This window comes from Poecilia reticulata, linkage group LG16, assembly GCF_000633615.1.
Source record: "Poecilia reticulata strain Guanapo linkage group LG16, Guppy_female_1.0+MT, whole genome shotgun sequence".
NCBI lineage: Eukaryota > Metazoa > Chordata > Actinopteri > Cyprinodontiformes > Poeciliidae > Poecilia > Poecilia reticulata.
This window is the reverse complement of record NC_024346.1, coordinates 28462257-28487586: the sequence shown is the minus strand read 5'-3', so window position 1 is coordinate 28487586 and position 25330 is coordinate 28462257. Positions and strand designations below refer to the sequence as shown.

At 41.9% G+C, this 25330-nt stretch overlaps 1 protein-coding gene across 2 annotated transcripts in view; it reads right to left on the bottom strand.

The window, feature by feature from the left end:
- Positions 1-25226, bottom strand: part of zfpm2a (zinc finger protein, FOG family member 2a) — a 164842-nt gene extending 139616 nt beyond the window's left edge. For both annotated transcript variants that reach the window (XM_008431810.2, XM_008431811.2), the window contains exon 1: positions 24834-25226. In XM_008431810.2, the coding sequence (XP_008430032.1) occupies positions 24834-24873 (40 nt within the window). In that variant the 5' untranslated portion in view covers positions 24874-25226. The remainder of the gene's footprint in view (positions 1-24833) is intronic.
- Between the last annotated feature and the right edge of the window lie 104 nt (positions 25227-25330).

Below are 25330 nucleotides of genomic sequence, written 5' to 3'. Positions count from 1 at the left end.
TTACAGTACAATCAGGTAACTATGTCACCTTCAGTTATAAAACTGCTGTATGTATCAAATATAACTTAAAAGAAATTTTGACTTCATATTTTAAGACCTTGAAATTGGGCCTCAGTCTCCTTTTGAAAATCTGCCTTCAGGAAGTCATCTTTAGCAACGTTTTTACCAGCGTTGCAGTGAGAAGTAGGTCGTATAAGTTCAATCAGGTGTCTGCTAATTGCTGCTTGCTAGTCTGGGGGAGATTACTCTGAGGCAGGAGCAGCTAGACTGCAGCTCCGAGGAGGTTGACATTACTTGAATTAAAATTTTAAACCAAAATGTGCAACACAGTCAAATTAGTTTAATTTAAAACAAATAGTAACAATCATCTGTACATAGGAGTTTATTTTTTATTTACAATATTAAGTTTTCCTTTTCTTCATAACACAAGTATGTAGGTAGAATCGATGGCTAGCCTGCAGTATGCTGCTTTAGAAACATGCTTCCCATAGTTTACTCATTGTTACCAACTTAGTGACACTTATGTTTAGAAACTATTCAGACCTCTGTATGAAAGTCTGTAAAAAAAAAAAAGAAATTGTAATTGACTTACTTTGCTGTGACATAAGCTATGGCATACAACCAGTTACAAATATTCATGTTTTACTGGTTTTGCTTGCAGGCCTCCAATTGAACTGGAGGGTTAAAAACAAGCGGGCGTTGTTCCGGTCCGTCATGGTGAAGAGAGAGCTGAGCCAAAAAGCGAAGCTCTCGATTTACCGGTCGATCTACGTTYCCRCCCTCATCTATGGTCATGAGCTTTGGGTCATGACCGAAAGAACGAGATCACGGGTACAAGCGGCCGAAATGGGTTTCCTTCGCAGGGTGGCTGGGCTCTCCCTTAGGGTGAGAAGCTCGGGAGGGACTCAGAGTAGAGCCGCTGTTCCTCCACGTCGAGAGGAGCCAGTTGAGGTGGCTCGGGTATCTGGTAAGGATGCCTCCTGGACGCCTCCCTGGTGAGGTGTTCCGGGCACGTCCCACCGGRAGCAGGCCTCGGGGAAGACCCAGGACACGCTGGAGGGATTATGTCTCTCGGCTGGCCTGGGAACGCCTTGGGATTCCCCCGGAGGAGCTGGAAGAAGTGGGGAAAGGGATGTCTGGGCCTCCCTTCTGAAGCTGCTGCCCCCGCGACCCCACCCGGGATAAGCGGAAGAAAATGGATGGATGGATGGATGGATGGATAAAAACAAACCAAAACTTTTAAACTATAAAGAGTGCATCTTTATAGTCAGAATCACCAGGAAACCCAAGAAAGTGGGTTGAAATTACAAAATAAAACAGAAAGTTTGGTACAGCAAAGTTGCCAAAGTTGGCAACAGTAAACTTACTACCACTAGTTTAAAAAAACATTAACTTAATATGAGTAAATGGGTCGATATCACAACAGGAGATATTTCCAAACATCAAATTTGTTTTTTTCTGTCAATGTGCAGCAACAGGTCAGGATTTGGCATAGTTACTATATGTTCCACAGAGCTGGAGAAAACTCAGAATGGCTCTTTTATGGGCATTCAATTAAAACAACATTTTGAAACCTTTGTATGCCATATAACCAGTAACAACCTCATAACTAGATATCCAAACCTGCCTTAAAAAAGTCATCTTTAGATAAAGTCAGCTGCCACTCCATCCATTATTGAGTCAGTTTATTCGTACACTATCTGCTGTCTCTGGGTTCATGGAGTCGGAACCCATTTTTAAAAACAACAATTTTACTTCCCCCATTTTTAAACACTTCTATTTATTCAGAAAATTACCATACTCCCCCTGGATGTTCACTCGTGTGCTCTCGTGTCATTTAGAGCACTGCTTGTTTATTTATATCTGTGAATAAGATTAGGGGGGAAGATTACTTAGCGCAGACATATGAATAGTGATCAAAAGACTGCAGGATAGGGTAAGTCTTTCTGTGATTGCTCAGCTTTTTTTTCCCCTTTTCTTTTTTTTCCCCAAATCTACCGCTTGGTGTATTAGAACAATGCGAGTGGCTGTGCTCCATACAGTGTGACAACAATAATACAAAATCCTCAGGAACTGAACCGCATGTAAACACTCCAGATCAGCACACTGGCACAAAATGTCCTCTAATGCAGCAAAAATTAGCTTTGATCCTGAAGGTGAGGTCGAGGGGGGTTAAAGGAAAGTGGTAAATGGTTCAGGGAAGTGACATCACTTGTCGGACAAACGTGCAGTTTAAAACGCAGTAGGTTCTGCCATCTGTGTAAAGCAAAGTCTTGAGCAAACAAGCCCCCATTACAATTATTACTATTTGAAGCAAAAAAATTTGACACAAAAGTGACACTTCCGATGATTTATGAGCAGCTTCAAAGTCTTTTTTTGTGTGTGTGTCCATCTATGTTGCACAGGGTGGAAGGAGGCACCGGTCCAGTCAATTATCAGTGGGAGGACAGAGAAACGTGTCACTCATGTGTACACAATGAAAAGAAAAAAAAAAAAGACAGGTGGACAGCAAAAATACTAGCTGCTGAAGCCTAAAAATTTTTTTTCCAAAAATGCAAATGAGTCTGCATACAGATGCAACTATCGGCATCGGCTCGCAGTTTTGACAAAAACTTTGCGAGGAGGATTTATTTGAAGCAGCAAACGAAAAGGAGGGGACAGATCTCGGAACCAGTTGGCTAATTATTTATCCTGCTGGTTTTATGGCTCTCATTAATTTCCCTCCCCTCTCTCTTTACCTTCCATTGAAAGTCTGAAGTCAACGTGCATCTGGCGCTGATAACGCCGGGGTCTCAGCCTGCTTCTCAGCCTGCTTCTCAGCCTCCTTTCTAACCCACCCACACACAAACACACACACGCACACACACACCTCCACGAGGAAAAAAGGACCAGTTCTGGCGCACTCCCTTCTTGAATAATGCCATTAAAAATAGCAGCCAAAGCAGCAAACATGCACTCGTGCTGGATGGTATTTTGGGAGAAGGTAAAACGTCACCTCCTTAATTCATGCGGCATTACACTGAAAGGGGTGGCGGTCCAGAGAGGTGCAGCAATTTCTGCATCATCAAATTAATTTTGTATATGTTATAAATAAAGACGCTCCAATCAGAGTTTGGTGCTGAGTTTCTAATTTTTGATCCGTCAATGCAGATGCCAGGTACAATTTCTCTGTGATTAACAATGTTCAAATATTTTTGTCCAGCCTTCCAGCTGTGAGGAGCCAATAATTATTTAAATTGGGAGCAGTGGTGATGTCATACTGTGTGCGTGAGAAAGAGAAGTGACTGTAAAAAAAAAGGTTTCCACATTTTAGCAGGAACACAAAAGTACAACTTCAATAGCATTGCCAGCTGTAAACAGTTGTACAAATTGCACATCCTAACCATAACTTTAAGATTTGTAATTTACTGCCAAAGTTTCAAAAGTGGCATGTTCCGGGACAGACACAGGTCTGCCTGTCTGCCAGAGATCAACTTTGCTGCTTTTCTGTTAGCTGCTTAAGTCAAGGCAGATTTAAGTTGCCAGACTGACAAAACGGCCCCAAGGCGGGAAAAAATTACTTCAAAAGTTGATTCTGAAACAATTCTTTAAAAGTGCAAAAAAGCGAAGAAACAAAATACCCAACATATCCTAAAGCCTAGCTCTCTGTTGTAGCAGCCTGAATGAACAATCGTTATGAAAATAGTTTTCTTTAAAGAGGAAATTTTACAAAAAATGGACTTCTCTGAGCTTTATATTGTGTTATAATGTCATTTCCTGATCAAACACACACCTGAATGTTGCTTTGAATAATTCATGCATGGCGGTCATTGGGGGTGCCTAAGTGTCTGCTCATACAACGAGGTGTCCATTAACCCAAAGCCTTACTCTACAGCTGAGCTCCCACCCCACAGAGCACCTCTCCCCCACAACTCCTCCACTCAGCTCCTGCAGACTAGCGGCAGCAGCAATTAACACCTGGTGGAACTTCATGCCTGCTGAGCTCGTAAGAACGCCTGTGAACATCATGGAGGAGCATTGTTCTGATGACATGCTTAGGGTCGGGGTGGGGGGATGTCAGAGAGGGTAGGAGGTTCTTAAAGAGACAGAGGCCAGTTTGAAGGCGTTTTATCCAGCTATGATGAAAAATGTAATTTCTTAGCTGACAGTTACTTATGTGGTTGGGAAACATAACACTGCCCCTTTAAACATCATCTCACATGTATTTGACTCATGATATTGGAAAAAAAAGCTGAAAAACTAACTCCAGCAATAATTACTTCAACACTGAAGAGTGTTGTTGTTAGCATGACCAGGTAGTGTACATGGATGGTTTGCTCCTTTATCAGAAAAAAAGAAATGTTTTTCTAATCGTCCTTATCAGAGTAAGCCAAATTGATGTTTCAGTCCACCTCTAATTAGAAAACAAAAGATTTCAAAGAATTCACTCAATGAAAAATTGCACCTTTCCCCCCCCCCTTTTTTTGTTTCTGACAAATGCTCTGTCTAATCTCCCTCTCTGTCACCTTCTGTCACTTGCTTTTCAGGGAAAGGATGCTTAAGATTGGCCAAGCCTCGCTTCTCTGGTGAGATCGCACCCCAGCAGGTCTGAACCAGGGCCTGTCCGCCACTCCCTAATGTACCCCGCCTGGCTTCTCACACTCTCCAACACCCTTTGTCCCCCTCCACCCAGAGTTGTCCATCACCCATCACCCTGTCACAACAAATGAACTGAAACCCCTCATACGGAAAAGGTCTGACTGAACCAAGCAGCTAATTTGAGCCATTTCTTTCTTAGAGGGTGAACCGATAAAGGCTGCGAAACGGGTCATATTTTCAAAAAGAGACACGGAGTGGGCGAGGACGGCTGAAAAGCAAATATTGCCGACTTGTGCTGACTTCAAACAGCAGTCAGATGGCAGAGACTACCTGAGCAGTAGAGAGGGGCGACACCGGAGAAAGGGCTAAAAGAAGTCTTGGTGCTTCCTTTCATGCCCGTCTTTACAGGAAACCGAGAGCATTTTATTTCTCCTCTGGCATGCAGAGAAAAGTAAACATGACACACTCATGGTTCATGGAAAATTGGAAATTTCAGAGCGTAATCAGGGCTTCTGTGTTTCAGAATTAGATGTAAAAACCTCCGCCAAACCCTTTGCCATCCCATATGTCTTTAAAAAAAACTCGCTTCAAACATATAAAAATGCCTTTCTGAGTCAGGTCCTGCTTACGGTTAACTCTGTTTGAAGGTTTCACACCCAAACCCATTTGCGCAGAAACACACGTCCGGGTCAGGTAGACTCACACGCCGCCACGAACTTAAAATGGAAGAGAAAACTTAACCCAGTTAGGTTCTGTCTGACTCTCTCCACAATGCTCCGGTAACGCTTTGTGGAAGTCGCGGCAGTCGCGTCGGACTATCAGTGCTCAGGGGTCGCGGGCCTGGCCGGTCAAGATAAAAGAAACCTTGATGAAATGAAGCATGTGGGAGCAAAATAGGGGCTGCTCTGCACTGATGGAAGTCACTCTGAAAGGTGAGACTGTTAGCGGTGTGGCACTGACCCGAGCGACCCGGCTCACCGCTGGAGCTCCAGCAACTCTGCAACAATCCTGTCCGAGAAGAAGGGAGGTGGCACAGATACGAATCACTTCCCACTAAAGCTGCAGTTAAAACTCCGACAGGAGCTTGTGTGGATTCTGCACACTTTTATCAATGTTTGTTCTTGATATATTGGGGCAATTTTGATCGCAACATGAAACAAAATGAATGAATTATTAATAGGGGCTCTTTCAACGTTAGCCAAATGCTAATGCATTAGCTTGCCTCAAGAAGTAAGAGAAACTTTGGAAGCAGCAGAATTTGTTTCTCTTAACAGTTTTCTATTTTATTGAAGACCTTACTAAGTCAGATATTTTAAACGCATAAGAATATTACAGAAAACACAGTACAGTGGACTAGGGCCTAGTCACAGTTCAGTATTTATTGATTTTTCTATGGAACGTAACTCTGGATAATTAGTAATAAATTTGCCTATTTATTGATTTTTTTTGTGGAATCCATTTAAGTTATTAGAGAGAAAATGCAGCTTTGAAAGCTGAAATACTCAGTCCAAGGATAGTTCACCTGGCCTAAGGTCATTTGTGAGCCCTGGAATGATTTTCTAACCAAATAAAAGTCAGGCACAACACAAAACATTCATTTTTAATAACTATTGTCCTCATTGGATTGTCCTCAAGTTCATAGTAAATTTGACCACATTTATCCAGAGACTTTAACTCTAAAGCAGATTTTAATGCACCTCTATCTGCATTTAATTAATTTAATAAACCTGAAGAAATGCAGTCGGTGTTTTCATAGAGAGAGTGACCCAATTCCCTTTCTTGTGCTGACAATGGACCAAGTTTTTGTATGTTTTTCTTTTTTCCAAAATAAGTCACAAAGAATTAGCAAACTGGATCATCTTCTTTTAATGAGACAAATGTGCAAAACTCCTTTTCAGGTTTTGGACTAAACATCGATTCTCTACAAATAAATTAAATTCATTTTCTTTTATCATAATATTAGATGCTTACATTATTGTTGAGCTGGTAAAGAAAATTGGCAATTTTTTTGTGGAGTTAGCTCTTAAAAAAATACTTTTAACTTGATGATTTTGGCCCATGTGACAAAACGTTTGGATACCCCTGGCTTAGTTGCTACTTGACATAGGGTTTTTTTTGCGCCATTTGCAAATGACTGGTGAATAACTTCATAGCTGAAGTATGTCTCTAATCAAAGGCTTCAATATTTATTATTAAATAGTAAAATAGTCTAATTTGGCGCGGTGCATCTGTGAACATCAGTTTTCATCTGGATTTATATATAGTTTCAAGTCTGTTTTTGGCTTTCAATTGGGTTTCCTCCAGGATTTTCCTTTAGCTTGCACTAGCCAGCCATCAACTCTAACCAGCTTCCCTGTCCCTGCCCAGAATGATGCTGCCACCACCGTGCTTCACAGCAGAGATGGTGTTTTCAGGTACAAAACTTCACACTGTGTAATCTATGAGTCAGTTAAGTAGAACGGCCATGACTTGGTAGATGAGCGGTGGAAGACGAAGGTATGAACAGTGAGATTCCTGAAGCTTCAAAATCGCAACTTTAACCTGTCCAGCGTTTCCTTTGCTCTTTGTGATTCTGTTAACTCGGTAATCTTGTCTAACAAACATCTAAGAACTTCATTCAGCAGCTGTGTTTATGCTGGGATTAAATTACTCACTGTTTATTAATTAAGCGATTTCTGAAGAAAAATTGGTTCCACTGGATTTAATGTGGAGAAATCGAAGTAGCGAGGGATGCATATAAATGTACACCAATGTTTCCAGACTTTCATTAATCCACTTTACAACAACTTTGTCACTCTTAGGCCTGACATGACAGCAAATTTTCCTGGACGATAAATTGTCCCAAAAGTTATTGCTATAAACAAAAATGTTGTATGAAGGAGATTTTCAAGTGATATAGTGGTAATGGCATAACAGTGCAACATTCTTAGAGATCAATAAACATTAATTTCTAACAAACATTAAACACTGGAACTGGAAGACATTTTAAATATCCAAAATAAATAAACAAAATAATAGAAACAAGAAATAAAATTAATTACAAAGTCTCTAAACAAAATTGTCCTTCAAAAAAGGGGCTAGTTGAGATCAAAGCACCAGATTGAAGAGTTCAGTCATTCAGTTTTTGGTAGAAAGAGAGAAATAAATGAAGATCAATCAAGAAATAGGAAATTAATGAGTCATCATGCGATAAATTGATTTATTGCTCTGTTTAATACATAAAATGGATATAAAACGCACCGAAATTTACGGTTGCACTTTTCTACGCTGCTGTGTCTCCCCTTTCCCCGAGTCGTGACCCATTTAAATATTCAGACTCTTCCCAATAAAGTTGGAAGCTGACAACAAAGAGGACGGAATTCCGTAATCCTCAGCACCTGATTGAGCCGATGACACAAATCGTTATTTACTACTTGCGCACGGTAGTGGTGCGCCGCGTCGCTATCACTGAGCTGGTCAATATACATCACCATGCCCTCCTCCTCCACGGGATTACGCCTCTTATCTGAAATGATATTGAATAAAGCACACCTGCTGAAAACACAGAGTGGAGTGTTCTTGCTTGGCTTATGCTTTGAGAAAAAAAAATTATATATATATAAATATATAACTCTTTATTGGAATTAAGATCCAAGTCAAGATTAGCCGCAGAAATAGCAGTTAGATTCCTGTCCCAGCGCCATGTCCTACACTTTATTCTCCGCTGCCTGGGGACCAGACCACAGTGTGCCGTTACCTACGAGCCACAGGGGTGTAATAGAATGCCTTTATGAAATATATAGCAACACCCCAATACCTTCTACAGATCATAGCATGAGGCTAGGACATTCAGTGAGTTTCTATGTGTGTGTGTGTGTGTGTGTGTGTGTGTGTGTGTGTGTGTGTGTGTGTGTGTGTGTGTGTGTGTGTGTGTTAGTAAGGCAAAGAAACAGAAATAAGGTCCCGCAGGCTGACTTATGAAGACGTCCTGAAACGACCTGAAATGAGATATTCTCTGATGTTCCATCACTATAATTTCATCAATGTGCATGAATTGATGATATAGGGTCCATTTATGCAGTGTAATTAGTTGCAACAACCTCCCTAAGCAATCTTGAGCCATCCATTTAAAGGTCCCGAATGTGGTCTGGAGAGTTTTGTTGCACTCAATAGTTGTTCTATTTACCTTATAAAAACCCAAAAGTATTTGCACCCTTACACATTTCTTTAGGTTTTTTTTTGTCACACTTTAATGTTATTGATAACAAACAAGTTGTAGCATCTTGACACAGTCCTGCGCAAAAATACTTCCATGAGATACTTTTAGCAAGTAGTAATGAAGCTATAACCCAAAAATGGCTGTGCATCAGCTGGCATGAAATTCAGAGTTTAACAAGGCAACTCCAAAACTAGTTTTTTATTTATTTATTTTTTCCAGCTATCCACAGACAGAGTTGCTAGGGTGCTTTGGAACATTCTTCTTTTGCATTAAACAAAGTTTGTGGATGGCAAACTGAAGACCAGACATTCTCATTCAAGATTTCCTGCTTGGGAGCAAAATTCATTCTATTACCTTGCTCGATTGCTTTATGCGTTCTCGGTCCTTTTGTGACCTCCTGGATGAATCTTTGTTGTGTTCTTGAATTAATTTCAAGAACAAATTTCCTGAGAAGCTTCACCACTGTTCCATGTTTTCTCCATGTGAAGTCATTAAGAAAACGTGGTCAGCTGAGGACCTAAAACCTTAGAGATTCTTGAATTTCTTTGGATCAGGACACAATTGAACACTTTTACTGAGCTTTTAGCCTTCTGCATTAAGTGATTTTTGTTCCCGTTCTACAGTGTAGCCAAAGCAAAAACAGAATCTGTTTTGGTGGCATTTAGTATGTCTTTATTAGTGTAATTTATCCATTTTCCTTTCTGTCGTAGTGTTTTACTTCTCCCCGACATCAACTCCCATCCCACACAGCCCAGTCATCACATCCGCGCCCTGCCACTGAGCTGTTTTTCTTTTGAATCGAGTAAAGCCTTTTGGTGAGTGTGGTTAGTGCACTTGGGCTGAGGATCTGATGAGAAGTGTGGGGTCTGTCACATACACATGCTCTAAGTACATTCTAATTAGTTGATGTATGCAGGACCTCGTCCACGTTGGAGGGGTATCAAAAAGCAATCAACGCCCCATCCCTGATGAGCTCAGAGAGACACACAGATCCACATTGTCTGCGGAAAGATGATGCGTGGCTGGACCTCAAACCCCCGGCTTTCCAAAACCACCATAATGCCGCGCAATCACCAGACATTATGCACGGATCTGAACCCCCAAAGCCACAGGCTAGAAGGAGAAAAAAGAAAGAAAGAAGAGGGAATGTTGAGTTCATAATTCAAAAGCCTGATTACCACGGACGCTCTTTTGAAAAGCTGTTGCGGAGAGCCAGAAGTGGGAGAATTGGCCTGTGAGTGCCACAAAATATGCTTTTAAATGCAGAGGGGAGGCATGTTTAAAAAACTGTCATGATTAAGAGCAATAGAGGGGAGATGGTAGAGAAATCAGCCGAGTTAAGATGACAACTAGTTGCCATGGAAAATGGGAGTCAGTAGCGGGTGTAAAATGAAGAGTGGATTCTTCTCAGTGGAGGGAAATCGAATGGAAATATAGAACCAGCCATAGCACAACTCAACGTTATCAGCATGAAAATGGTGGAAAAAACCCCGAATATCCTAAACATATGATCTAGAATTTTGTCACCCATTCATAATCTAATTTGACCAGAGGCCATGAAGCCGATTCGTTTCAGTAAAGACCATAGGTGTTTCGGCTGCAGGCTCCGGCGGAGACAGGCATGTGTGTCGCACAAAGACGGTTGGTTCGCTTCGTACCGAAAGGGAGTCTGTATCACCATCTTATCTTCAAAGGACTGGGCAGGGGCTCAGGGGGAGCTGTGCCACCGCCTCGCCTCCGCACAGACACACACACGCGCGCACGCACATGCGCACACACACGCACACACACAGAGGGGGGATTTGGACCTGCAAGCAGGAACCAGAGATCTCTCGGCCAGCACCCAGGCCTGGACCCTCCTCCAACTCGCCCGCGGAGAACAGGCAGGGTTCCTGCACACGCGGCACGACATCAGTGAGCTGATCCCCCACCATCATCACCACCGCCGCCGCTGCCACCACCCTCCTCCTCCGCCTCATCATCTCTCTCCTTCCTTTCCTCCTCCTCCCCTGCAAAGCCCCTCTGCCGACTGCCTGCCCATTTGCTTGCTGGCCTCAGCTTGACGGAGGGGATGGGATCTGAACTCAACTTAGACACAGAGTTTCCACATTTCACAGATGGCTGGGAGAGGCTTTGCATGAGGTGAGGAGACAGAGAGATGGAAAAGAAAAAGGGAGAGAGAGAGAGAGAGAAAGGCAGCCTGATCGGCGGCGCCGAAGCAGGGCCGATTTCACACCGCGGTTGAGAGCGCTAAAGCGGGCCGCCGTTAATCCACTCACTGAAGGGAAGGCCTGGAGCTATTCCGCCGCCCGACCGCCATCTCTCTCCCACAAAGCCATAAACGGTGCATTATACAACTGGGCTTCAGAGACACTGCTGATAGGCTGATAGGTGGCAGACAAAGACCAAAAGAGTCCACAGGAGCGAAGCCACATGCAAGGGACCGAGGGGCCTTAGCGCAGTAGCAGAACAGTGACGCATTTATTCAGCCAAGATCTCCCAAACGCTGTACCTGGTGAGGTGAGGTTGGTAAAAGGGGGCTATATCTGTCCCTCAGATGGAGTTAGTTCAGCCTTTTAGATAAATGCCTCAAGTCACAGATGGACACGCGCCGAAACTCCTCCTTCGTCTGCTCTCCAACAAAACAGCTCCGCTCGTCCCCCTCCCAACTCGTATCTATGGAGTTACCAAAAGTCTCCGAGATGAGTCTTTTGAACTTACAAAAAAAAAGGCAATCATTGTGAATGAAAGGAGACAGAAAATATATAAACATGGGGGAATTTAAATAAATTGCCACAAAGAAAATCACGTTGAGGGCAGCGAATTATGTAACGATAAGGCCCGCCACCAGCCTAAGCCACAAAATGAGATGTTTTACATGAAACGAACAGCGGTCTAGATTAGGGGGAGCCGTCCTGTTTAGACATGAAGCCAATTGGGTTGATATCACATGTGGAGAAAATGTGAAAGATAAGTGGGAACTATGAGAATTGTTATAATCCAGCTGTAACAAAAAGCTGAAGTACATTGGCTTTTTTTCCCCCCAGAAGTGCTGCACGATAAACATCTCTGATGAAAGAAGTTCATTACTTGTGCTCTGTGTAATGTAACATGCCGTATTATGAGTGTATGCCAACCTACAGTGAAGCGGCCTATAATGAAGTCCCGGGCATTTTAATGGACATCATTAGGTGAAAACATATAAAAGATAATTATGGTAATTACAAATCCCTTTTATTCGCCCCGAGTCTTTGACAAGGAGGTTGTCATATCAACCACTTCAAACAAACAAAGAGTTGTTGTCTCTTCCCCTAAATGATGTCCAGTTCTATTTGGTTGGGAATTGTCTCCGGATTATCCTTTTTTTTATTGTTTGGTTAGAGGCTCTGAATGGAGGCTACATTTCTTTTTCTTTTTTTGTGAAAACTTGATTAAAACAAGCGATCCACAGTAGTTTGAATTTGACTTGCATTTGCATTTCCACTTCATTACAAGTGAGACCTTCATCTTTAAAGCAGCTCCCAGACAAAGCTAATGGACATGTCTGTTAGGCACGGGCCCTCAAAGGAAAACCTATTTAGCATCAGACATCAGTAAGGACACTGTGTTGTTTATTTTATAGTTTTTTGTAACAAGTCCAATTCCATGAAATCTTTTGATATCAAAACAGAATGACATGTCTCATTAAAGTTTAGTCTGTTTGTCTAGCTAAGCGCTGTCCAGTATGTGACTTTGCCTCTTTTCAAGCAGACAGTGCTGTAAATGCGCTTGAGACTCTTATTTTGAAGTAAACAAGGAAATGGCTTTTAAGTTGGTGTGCTGTTGTATTTGCAATATATGCTAATATTTCATCTATAAAAAATATACTTGGGTACAAAAACACTAAAGTATCCTTAACCACTTTCACATCATTTGTGTGACACCATTTTGACACCATTTTGTGAAAAAAATACTTTCAGAGTTCAGATTTAGAAATTTAGTTTGAAAACTATATGTATTATGTTTTATAGACCTTTAATTGAGATTCCAGGGAAAACGCTAGATGTGCATTAAGTAGCAAAGTGTCACTAAAATAGGTGCTACAAAATGGAAAAAAAATCTGTTTGGAAATGGCTAAAAGTCTGGACCACAGCCACTTGCGAATAGTTCCATATATTCGAGAACCTTTCTAAAAAGGCTTATAGCAACCTTTTTTAATAGTTAAAACACCAAATATACCTTTACATGAAATAATACTAAGAATGGAAACCATCTTAGCATAACCGCTGAGGTTAGCATCCCTGGTCTTCCTTATCTATTGAGGGTACAGTCAATCAGTGCCAAGGAAAATGAATGCCGCAACTGGATCGGAAGCTTTGCAAATACCAGCCAATAGCGTGTCAAGTACATTTTGCCTATTCATCTTGAGTATGTCAGTTACCCAAGCTGAATTTTCTTTTGTGTATTTTAGTTCCAAGAAAATGAGTTGACAGGCAAATTTGACGCAACATCCCATAGAAAAATCTGCTAATCAGTGAATCTGAGAACACTGAAATTAGAAGCTGAGGGGAGCCACTGCAAATTTATCCGGTGTTCACACCCTATTTTTGATTTAGTTGATTTTCAAAACATCAAATTGGGTCACAGGGAGATGGTGCAGGCAGTCATTGTGCCATAGAAAGTGTACATCATGGACAAGTTGCCAGTCCTTCACAGGGCAACACAGAAATACACTGGACAACAAAACATGCACACACACACAATCTAAGAAAAATTTTGAGACCAGTTAACCTGACGGTCTTGTTTTAGGATTGTGGGTGGAAGTCGGAGTACCCTGAGAGAACCCACAAACGCACAGGCAAACATGCTGTGCCACTGAGCTACGTAGGATTATTTTCCTAGCAGTTGCAACGACTGTTGGATTTCTCTGAATTTAGTTCCGCATCCAAAATGTTTTAGGTTATCAAAGATGAAATAACAATGAACAGGTTCTTCAAAACTCATGAAACTTTTATTTTGTTGTGAAATCACGAGAAAACCACAATTTTGTCTTGTGAGCTGGATGTATCATTACTACCCCTTCTCCTAAACCCTGTGTTACTGAATATAAACACTGGTTAAAGGAACAAAATGGCAAGCAGTGGAAATATTACAGCCTGTTCTGCTCAAGGAGAGGGAAAATAAGCATCTTCCAAGAGCTTACTTTGGTTTAATTTAACCCTGGCAACACTGTTATTTAGCCAGAGAGGGTCAACTCCAGAGCAGCACCAATAACAGCTGAAATCTAGCATGGAACATCTTTCTCAAGACACCACGAGTGAGCCGCAAAAGACTTGGGTGTTTATTTACAATATGCCTCCAATCACTCTTTGTCACAGTTCCACGTTCCCCCAAACCGCACTCGCTGGAGATTCCATTTTTGCCCCTCTTTACTACACAAACTCGTAATGTGGCAACGTCTTATCAGATCCTGCTTACAATAACAGATTCCCTTTGAGTCGAAGCTGTTGTTTAACTTACTTGGTCCCGAGGGGGAAAAACACGGTTCAAACAAGTCGGCAGACATGTGCCAGTCCACGGCAGCTGATGATGTCAACGGGTCCCTGCGAGCACCCGGTTCTTCCAGCACTTTCAATCATTGCCTTGTGAGATTACCGCTATAGGATATTACAGTACAAACTATGACCATGTGTCCCGCCGCCACAAAGCTTAGCAACATATTAGAGTTTGTCAAAGCAAGCTATTGCGCGAGAGAGATAGATACGGAGAGGAGGAGGGAAGCCATTGACCTTTGTGTCCTTCATATTTGCCTAGCTCCCCCTCAACCCCAATCTTAAGAGCAAAATCATCCGATCCCAAACTAACTGTCAGCTGGCTTGTGATGGTGGCAAATCCAGCAGACATCAATCAATCAGATTTTCCCTTCGTCTATCACAGGAGTTTATTTCCCCCCCTCTCCCCTCCGTTTTTGCCCAGGCTTATCATCTGACCCAGTTGTTATCCTGTTTCTGAAGCTTAAAAAGAACTTGATTATGGTCAAACATAAGATTCACAGACACATCCTAATACTCAAGCAGAAAGGGGAAAAAAATTATATATATATATATATATAATATGTATTTTAGAAACAATATGAGCAGCAGATGTAATGACTCCCCCACCCTTTTTTTTTTTTTTAAATGAGCCTCTTAATTCTATACTCATGCTGGAAATAAGGAGTTTGAGGCGGTTATCTTTGCTTTTCAGGGATGCACGATTGCATGAACCTCAGATAAAAATCCAATCTGATATCATAAGACAAAAAGGCATTTTAGTTGGCTACAGCACTTGCTCAGTGTCAACAGTTTTTAGTAATTACCAGATAAGCATTCTCTGAAATACAAACACACACACACACTCTCACAGACAAAGAAAATGAGCTGAATGTGAAATAATAGCGGCTGCATTTCTCTCCTGGTGTTTACTGTGTCTCTTCACAAAGCCCGCTTTAAGACAATAAAAAGAAGAAGACGTGCTCCGCGCGACATGTCCTGGCCTTTTGTGACTCCCCCAGTGGTGCACTCACTCAATCTAAATCTAATCAGCGATTTGTACAATTTGCAATAAATAGAATCAATCCTCATCAACCTGTTTCCACTTGAGCATCGTCTCAGTTTGTATATATGTGCGTCGCCGCTCGCTCTCTCGCTAATCACAAGCAGGCAGATGCGGCCTCTGATCGCATCACGGGGGTAAGCTGTGCTGTCAACAGCTTTGCCGGCTTTGCACTGGTGCAAATCTAAACACAGCCTCTTTAAAGCATTAGCGTGTTTCCCGAGTTTGCTTTATAATTTCCCCAACGCATTTGACAGAAATTGTTTATCTGTGTACAAAGCTCTGTCATTAGTGATTTTCCGGCAAACCTTTAAGACGGTGTACGTTTTGTGGCGTTTGTCTGGCAGGAAAATGCTGATGAACAAATCGAAGTGAAAGGCTTGTTGCTTAATCCTCGGGCTGCCAACTATCCCTGAACCGCAACGCCGGGCGCATCTCAACCCCGCCGCAAAAGTTCCGCGTCTCGCCGCGCCCCCACAAATACAGCCTCAGTAATTCCTGCCAAGCCGGAGATTTAGACTGAACAGCTATTAGGCCATCACTCTCTGGAAGTGCCAAGCTACTATCCAGCTCAGAAAGCCCCCCGTCCTAACCTTGGCCTTTTTTTTTTTTTATCCAGAAAATACGATCAAATTCACCTTTCTTGTTCAGTCAAACATTGGCCGATATTTACATTGTACAATGCCGAGAACGCAATGAGACAACGCCTGCTGCAAGCTGTGAGTCATCTTTCCCAACACGGTCCCTCTCATTCCTCTTATCCAAGATTCAGTCAAAACCCTAATATCAGTTTTGACAGATTCCATGAAAATGTTTTGATCGTCTGTAGCTAATTCAATTGAAAGAAACAAAAAACGGGTCTGAATAGACACACACGCGCGCACACACAAGTTATTTATAAGCCTGTAGAGGGAGACTGACACATTTCCACCCCTGGACTTTATTTGAGCGAACATGAAGGCGAGTTTCCTGTTGCGGGGCGCCGAGCTGTTTCTCTTCTGGGCCACCGAGGATGTCAAAGCGCCACGCGGATGCAGTGAACTCAATATCCATATCCATGATGCATCAGAACCTTGGCGTGGCACAAAAATAACTGCAATACCTCAGGAGCCACCTCAGAAATCCCCCTTAATTGAGCAATATCTTCATTCCTGATCCGTGCACATCACCAAGGTGAAAAGGGACTGTGCAAGTTAAATGAAAGAAGAATTCATGATGTGTGGCGGCCTCTCTCTCTCTCACCCTGGCTATTTCCCCTCTTGGCAGAGGCCAAATAGAGAATGTTAAATGAGGCAATTGTGTCCCGGAGGCAAAAAAAAGAAGAGGAAAGAAAAAAAATACACACACGTACACACACACAGGCAGTACCCGTGCTCTCTGCTCCAGCCCGGAGGAACATTCAGTAGTACGGCGAGGTAGATCCTAACCACCACACCTGGGTAGTTCATACCAGGCCTACCTTCCCATGAGAGCCGGACACTCTGCTCTGTAATTTATAGGGCTTGGCTGGAGGAAATTTATAATCAACTCTCTGTGTCTCCTGCACACAAAAAAAGAAGGTCAGCACAGAACTTATTTGCATTTCCGGTAGGCAAAAATAGCGACAAAAAACGCACAACTTCAAAACCTGCATGGAAGATGGCAAAGGATTCTTACTCTAATGTTGCAACTTTGATCTGCAAGATTTTCTCTTTTGTATTGGAGATGAGGTGCTGATCTTCAAACCTGAGCGAAGTTGGTTGACCTTCAAATCAAACCAAATGTGTGTCAAACATTTGTGCAGCAACAAAATTCATGTGTGCCTCTATCTTTTTAAAGATATCAATAAACGTTTCCAGAGGTCAGCGAAGGTGAACAAGTTTATCTAGAATGAAGCTAGATGATAAAATGTCCCAGAAGAATCAATAAATCATGCACATGGAAATTATTGAGTTTGTTTTGATTTATCATGTGATTAATTGATTTGTTGCTTCTGGTGACAGCAATTTGAAACCACCAGTTTCATTTCATTTTTGTGAATCAAATGAGGTGGTAGGTGGTGACCTCTGAAAACTTTTTTTTCCATCTTAGAAAGGTACAAGCAAAAACATTTGCAGCACAAACGTTGCTCAAAGGTTTGACACAGGTCTTCCACAATGCTTGCTTTTCACTTGTGTTATGTTACACCTTGTAACCTCACCCCATTAAGAGTTTTTTTGTTACTATTAATTTCAAAATGACTGAAGTTACATGGACAAGTTGTGCTTTGATATTCTCACACATAAAAAAAAGCATCAAAACTGACAAAACCTCATGTCGCACAAATCAATCGTTTTAAGTTTCCGAATGTTTCTAAGTGTGATCCCATCATGGGAGCAAACATGCAGAGAGGCCTGTAGAAATGCCAGGATGTGCAGAGCACCGTGTTAACAGGAAACTGATCCCCCCCAGATCCCCCACCTCCAGCAGTCCCACTCTGTCAGCTATACAGACATACTCTACGGTGACACCTCTGATAATCAGAGCTTTGTCTGGGTCTTAAAAGGACGTACTTGAACAACAGCGAGACCAGAGGCCCTCTTTGCTGTAATGGCCTTCAGACATCAATATTTAAATCTCACATCTCGGCTGCGATTAGAATGTCGCCTTCTTCTCTTTTTTTTGTTGTTGTTGTTTTTGCCCCATCCCTTTCCCTCCTAACAACAAGGTGGGGTTGAGAGAGAAAGAAAAAAGCTTAAATCAATGATCTTTGAGTCCAAACTAGATTCCTGAGCAGTTTGCCACTCTCAGCAGCGAGATAAGATAAACTCTCTTTGACCTGAGAGATGAAGTTGCCATGACGATCGGGGGAGTCCACTTTCTCTATTGATATTTTGCTGATGTAACAACAAATGGAACTAGATCCCGCGCCTGATAATGCTGATTAATTAATACCAATATTGATCGGAACGAGGAGGAGACAAGGCTATTAACTTAAAGCGGACTGAAAGTCAATTGTTTCCCGGGGCTCGGTGGGCATCGCCGATCTAAAATCTGAACAAACACAGAGGGGGACGCGCTCGAGGAACAAACTGTGGGAAAATTGAAAAGGCAGATCTATGTGAGACTTGATAACATTGGGTGAATATTCTACAATGAAATAGGAAGCGAGACGGAAATGTTTCCAGAAAATGGAGCCGCGTTCGCAGGCCAGCTGATCGGCGGTGTGCAGCAACAGGTTGGGAGGGGCACACCCTGCATTTCTGCACTCTCTCTGGGATGCTAGCAAAATGTGACTTTAAATCTGCTTAAAAAGCTAAATTGATCATATTGTATAAATATACCATTATTTTAGGTATCTTCATAGACACACATCGTCCGTTTTGTGATTAAAGATAAATCTCTGTTGATGGTTTATTGATGTTTAATTACTTATGATAAAATCAATTGACTACCAATTGATAATCAGTATAAAATCTACCCCTTTTATATCAATTGACAATAAAAGGGGTAGATTTTTTCTTCACACTACTTTTACATTCAAAACTTTATGTCAACATGTGGCATGTTCATCTTAAACTGTAATTTAATGAAACAAGCTAATAAATACATAAGTAAAACAAAAGGATATGCTATAAGATGGAAATAATTCCAAAAATGGAGTGACATTCATTAACCAGCTGACTGGTGGCATGCAGCAACAGGTTGGGAGGGGCACACCCGGTCTTTCTGCATTCTCTTCAGGAGGCCATTAAAAACTGACTAAAGCATCAGACTGTTTTTTTTTGTTGTTGTTTTTTTTACTTCACACAAGTAACAAGTCTAATCCCGGCTGCACTAAAAGGCCTTTCCAGGGTTTCAGTTTTGTCTCAGACACATTTAAAAAATTTACATTTTTATCCAGAGCGGTGACAGATCCAGCCCCCCAAATGAAATGAAAACACAATGGCAGCGGCTTGAACCGGCGGTTATTGGAATAATAGCAGAGGAATTCAGGAAAGAGGAAGATAAAGAGGAAGCCTGGGAGAGGAAGTGACCTCCACCTTTGTGGCAACCCCTGCCCACGTCTCCTGCCGCTGCCCAGGGCACCGTAGGCTGATGGGAGGGGGGGACGGCAGCGCATCGGCCCCCAGCTCAGTGAACGCACCGCCGTCTCAAACAGAAAGGAAGCAGCAGCAGCCGTGCAATCCTCCCCCTATAGCTTTGGAGTCTGGAATAGAGGAACCAATCACAGCCAGGGAGGCACAAAGACCATATACAAAAAAATTAAAACAAAAAAAACTGTTCTGTTTTAGACACAAAATAAAGACGCAAAAAAAGGAAAGGAAAAAAACACAATGAAAGGAGATGACATTCATCTGTATTGTTGTTTTGTGTCAAAAGTGAGGAGGCAATTGGGGATCCTTCAGCTAAGACGAGGCAACGGCACAAGCTGTTATTGGCAGGGAACAGATGTTTGAGGGAAAGTTGGCATTCAACGACCATTCTTCTGCTGACAGAAATCGACGAGAGAAACACGAGAGACGCGCCGTGATTGTCACCCAAATGAAAGGAGGACCCTTAAATATACAGGGAAGCTGGCACGCAAACGCTTTTTTTTTTCCTTCTATTTTTTTTTGATTCATACACCCCCAAAACATCTGACTGCTTTGGGCTGCCAGCGTTCGGCGGGCCAAGGGTGAAACGCAGCGCGTACGCAGCTTCTCGGCAAAGCTCAGCTAAGTTGGAGAAAGAAGGGAAGAAAAAAAAAAAGCGGATGAGAAGTCAAAGCGAGAAAAAACACACACGTAAAGCACATCAAGCTAACAGCTCCGACGGCTCTGCTAAAACCCGTAAGCACATGCTCGTCGCGCACGCACCAATGTATACTCGAGCAAACACACACACACATACACTCAGATACAGGATGTTGGCAGTCAATTCTGTAAACACTCCCCTTATCCCTTACTAGTGTAATCTGCCTCTGATAAATGCCCCTCCAAGATAGAAATGTCACCTGATATGATAAACAGTATGCTGACGTTACATAAAGTGGCCGTATGCTAAGGAGTTGGAGAGATTAACTGTGGAGCAGAGATGGAAAAAATGGTTGGTGTGATAAAAAGCAGACATTAAGCTGGAGCAGAGCGCCCTGCTCAGCTGTGGTTCAGGTTCACAATGACTGGATGAGGGAAGAAAAGACACTCTGTTGTCTTTTTTTTTTTTCTTAAGGGTTACACACATGAAGCGTTGGCTAAAAGGTCAACGCGTTCAAAGGAAGTTAGCAGTAGGTGGAAAACAGAACATGAAATTTAGTGTTGTTTTTTCTCCCGAGAGTTTTACTGGACATGACATGAGCCAGATATTTGGTCATCTATTTAATTTGCTTCTGCAAAAATTTCACACTTTGCCAGACTGAAATTTTATTTTTTATCAAATTCTGGACATTTGAGACTCAAAAACAAGTACAGTAGTTAAAAGGCTTCACTGTCTGCATATTCTACAGATTGTTAAATAAAACAATGCGTTTTAAAGGGCTAGTTCACAGCTTTTTTTAGGGGCATCCGATCTTAGATCAGCACCTCTTCAACATCTACAGAGCTGTTCAAATAATTAGAATATCAATGAAAAGTTTATTTCACCAAGTGAAACACATTATATACGTAAATTAGACAAACACACCTAAAGGTCAGAAGTTTGGGAATATATCAAACTTAAATAATAACTTTGATATTATTATTGACTATCCAGACCCTTTATTTACTTTATATCAGATCATTACCAAAATATGTCGTATCTCTCAGTTCTACTAGTCAGCTGGCTGAATGAAGGCAAGCATATTTCTGCCTTCATTAGAAAACAGAAAAAATGTGACACATTCTGGTGGCAAAACAAAACATAAAGTCAATGTGTGAAAACTTAAGGAGTGTCATGCATCATTTATTAAGATTTTCTCTTCAGTTATTTTTTTTAATTCATTTTTGACAGCTAGAGCGGCCTGTCTACTAAGTAGCTCACTGCAGATTCAGCCTGAGCACATAGCCTGACTAAATAACCAGCTAATATCAGATGGTATTTAAAATTTATTAAATAGGTAGCAAAAAACTACTATCAAGTTTAACATGTTTTATCCCAATATTTTCCTTTAAGTATGAAAAAAATGGATTGGTAATTTCCAAACATAAGAATCATTTTAAATCAGGATGAGAATTTAACTTTGATGCATCCTCATTGTACACAGTGGTGTGTACAGCTGTAAGGCTTGACATTTTGACATTACGACCTAGTGGTTGGCTGTGGGAACCTGTGCACCCGGCCGCTCAGGCCCAATACAAACTTACAGTAATCACCACAGTCTGGTGCTTGATTTTCCACAATGGCGGGTAAAAGAGCCGCAGGATGCAACATGAATTCTCAGATGGTCTATAAAGCGGAGACAACAGTAAAAGGGGGAAAGCACTAAGTCAGTTTAATAAGCACATTTGACATCGGATGTCGGCGCCCAGCCTCCGAGGGGGGTGCTTCAATGTGTCGCCATAAACACTGGCCAAGGCGCGCTCCCCCTACATCATCTATATGCCCCCCCTGCCCCTCTCACCCCTCTTTGCACGACGCGAAACTTTGGGGGGCAATTTTACAGAAAAATTACTCCGAGGGGTCCCGGTTTCAATTCAGCCCGCCCGTATCTTTCCTTCCTATTAAGCATCAAAATGTTCCTCCTCTCACTGCGAGTGGAGGTATGGACTCCACCAGAAGCTGAGGCGAGGCGGGTGGGGGCGGCCGAGGGGGAGGAGCGAGGGGAGTGAAGAGGGGATGGAGGGGAGCTTGGTGGAATTCGCCCATCATATTACATCAGCTAATCGCACTCTGCCGAGCATCAGCGATATTTTCATCATTCCTGTCAATTTCTCCTGAATCCCTCCACCCCTTACATTTGAAATGACTAACAATCTGGGCAATTTATTGGCATATTGGCACAGGGTGATAAGGCTAAAAACAACAGCAGCCAGCAGCTGGCCTGGGGAGATGAGCTGATAACATTGATATGTGCTCCCACACAAAAACACCTCCACCGCTATCTCCTCTTTCTATCAAACTCTTATTACAATAAAAGTGAATGGGTTCTTTCTTTCTGCGAGAAAAAAAAACAACAACAAGGAGGGCACCCAGAAAGGGGGAGCGACGGGGATATATATTTATAAATATATATAAAAATCAGATGAAGCATTTCAGAAAGGGGAAAAAAAAAAAACAAGGAGGAAAATACATAATTTATCACTGTATTATCGGGATATCCAGGCAGCCTAATCAAGGAGCACTGAGTGACTATTTTTTGCCTTATCATCCAAAGTGGTGGAAACGGAGAAGGAATTATCAGCCAGCTGCAGATTGCTGGGCTGGAATTTTAATGGTAATAATCGGGTTTCTGATGGTATATCTCCTCTGCTTATCTTTCCCATTATCTGGCCTTATCTCCTCAGTCATCGGAGCAAATTAATGGCGCTCTTTCAGCATCGCCTTTTTATCGCCGCTCAGAGAGCACCCAAGGGGAAAGAATAAGCAAAATATTAAAATACTGCATAAATCACAATTTTAGATAACGGTTCAATGTATGCAGGATGGTGGGAGGAAAAAGAGAAGGGTGGAGGTGATGTGGGGTGGGGGGACTGCGCCCAACAACCTTTTTGTCCTTTAGAATGACTGTCTGTGCCTGACTTTCTGTGTATTGCCTTCTGTGCCTTTATTTTATTTTCTCCATTTTTTTTTTTGTCCTCCGAAGCTCCCGGAGCGAGAACAAGGATCTAGGCTCCTGGTGACCTTTCTTCTTCCAAGTGCTGCTTGGTTATTCAACCGCACACCACCGGCGACATATAAAACAAGATCTTGCACACGACATGCTAATGTAACGAAAAAAGGCCAAGTCAAAGTGACGAAAGCAGAACACAAGAGTTGGGTTTGCTTTCACGACCACGACGACAACAATTCTGGAGGCACCGACGGGATTGGTCTAAACACCAGAGGGCCTGCTGTCACGTCACACATTGTTTTGGCTTTAAGGTGAATGCTGATGGAAACATGAGCACTAAACAGAAAAACTGAATCAAGTCTTTTTTTCCTCTAGTTAGCTTTATACAAAGTACACTTCAAAAACTATTTAAAAGGCTTAGGAGAAAAAGTAAAAAAAAAAAACAACAACAAAAAAACTGAAAAAAGCTTAATTTATTTTTTAAAAATATATAAGTCAAACAATTACAACGATAGATTGAACTTTAAAAAAGAAAATGTAAACAAACCGCCTTTAATTTTCTAGTATCTCTAAAAAAAAATCAAATATTAGCTTTAAAAATGTAATAAAACCAAGCAGCACAAAATTGTCATTGGTCACCAAAATAAGTGAAGAAAACCACTCTTGTGCATCAACAGGCAAATGACTTCATTTATGCAAACACACACACACAGACGCAAAAACACCTAAACATGTATAACGAAACATTTCGTTCAATAAAATGTTTCAAGTTCAACAGATCATCAAAACGCTCTTCCACGTTATAAACACAACACAATCTGCCCTTTCTAACCTCCTTCAGAGTCGACATCCATCTGTCACACCGAACACACACACACAGCACATGCACACACCCACACACACTTATGACAGCTAAAACAGTGTGTTTACAACACCATATATTTCAGCCTCATCTGCAGGCGGCAGAAAATCATTCTGACTCTCTTAAGTTGTTTCAAAATTATAATTTTAAAAAGAAACTAACCTGAACATGACCATGCATGTCATAATCATATGCTCTAATTCCTTTAAATTTCATGAAAAATTATGAAAGAGAAGACTATAAAAAGAACATGTGTCCATTTTTAAAACAATTTCAAGAAAGTGTGTAATCTATAACTGGGTGCAACATTTCTATACAGTATATTTTAAATATATTTAAGATAAACTACAAATGCCACATTTACTTGAGTAAGGTTTTCCACCGCATGCTGCATGCATTCATGCACACACACACCTGACAGACCGTGTGTGCATGAGGGGGGTAAAAACAGCTGAAAACTGTAAAAAGAAGGCGGAAAACACGCAGCTTCTGTGTAAGAGTGTGTGCTGCAAACACACTCACTCTATATCGATGTGGGAAAACAATGACTTTTTCAAGTTGGTCTCGTTATTTTAGGCCTACAATTTCAATTTCAATCGCTTTATTATAGGACTCAAAGTGGTGCACTTTCCCCACACTTCAGAATGAACGCAACTATAAATGAAGTAAATAAGTCCGTGTTTTCCACCCTCTGCAACTTTGCAGGAAGTTCTCAGTCAATCAGATTCAGCTGTGGTCGTTTTTTTTTTTCTGAATTAATAATAATAATAATACAAAAAGACACAAACGTAGCGCGGAGGTCGAGCGAAGGAAGCGCCGTGACAGGCAAGCGGAACACGGCGGCGGTACAGTTGAGCGCTCCTGGAATCAGCTTCAGAATCATTTTCACTGTTCGGCTAAAACATCCCATTTAATAAGAAGCAAAAGAGGAAACTTACGTTTGATCTGCCGCGGGTTGCTCTGCTTCCTTCGGGACATGCCTGCTGTGCGGCTGCTCAGTGAATCCAGGTGTAGTACTGACAGATCGATAGGTTTTGCTTCATCCAAGCAGTCGATTCTTTGGAGGGGTTGGTGGTAGTGATAGTGAGGGGGTGTTTTTGTTTTTTAGGTGTTTTTGTTGTTGTTGTTCTCTGCTGGAAACTATAAAGGCAGAAGAAGAAGAAGAAGAAAAAGAAGGGGGAACCGGCACTTTTTTTTTTTAAACGCACAAGTCTATCGTTCCGTCTGTCTTTTCCTTTATCTTTCTCGTCTCTCTGGCTCCGGCTCTGACTTTCTCTCCCTCGCGCACACACAGTAACACACACACGCACGCGCGTTCTCCCTCTCCCTCTCTCGCTGCGTGCGTGAAGCTGACACCCCACCCACGTCAAAAAATCCAGCAAATAGTCTGAATGGTTAGTGCTCTGTTTGTGCAGGTTTGTGCCGTTAAAATTTT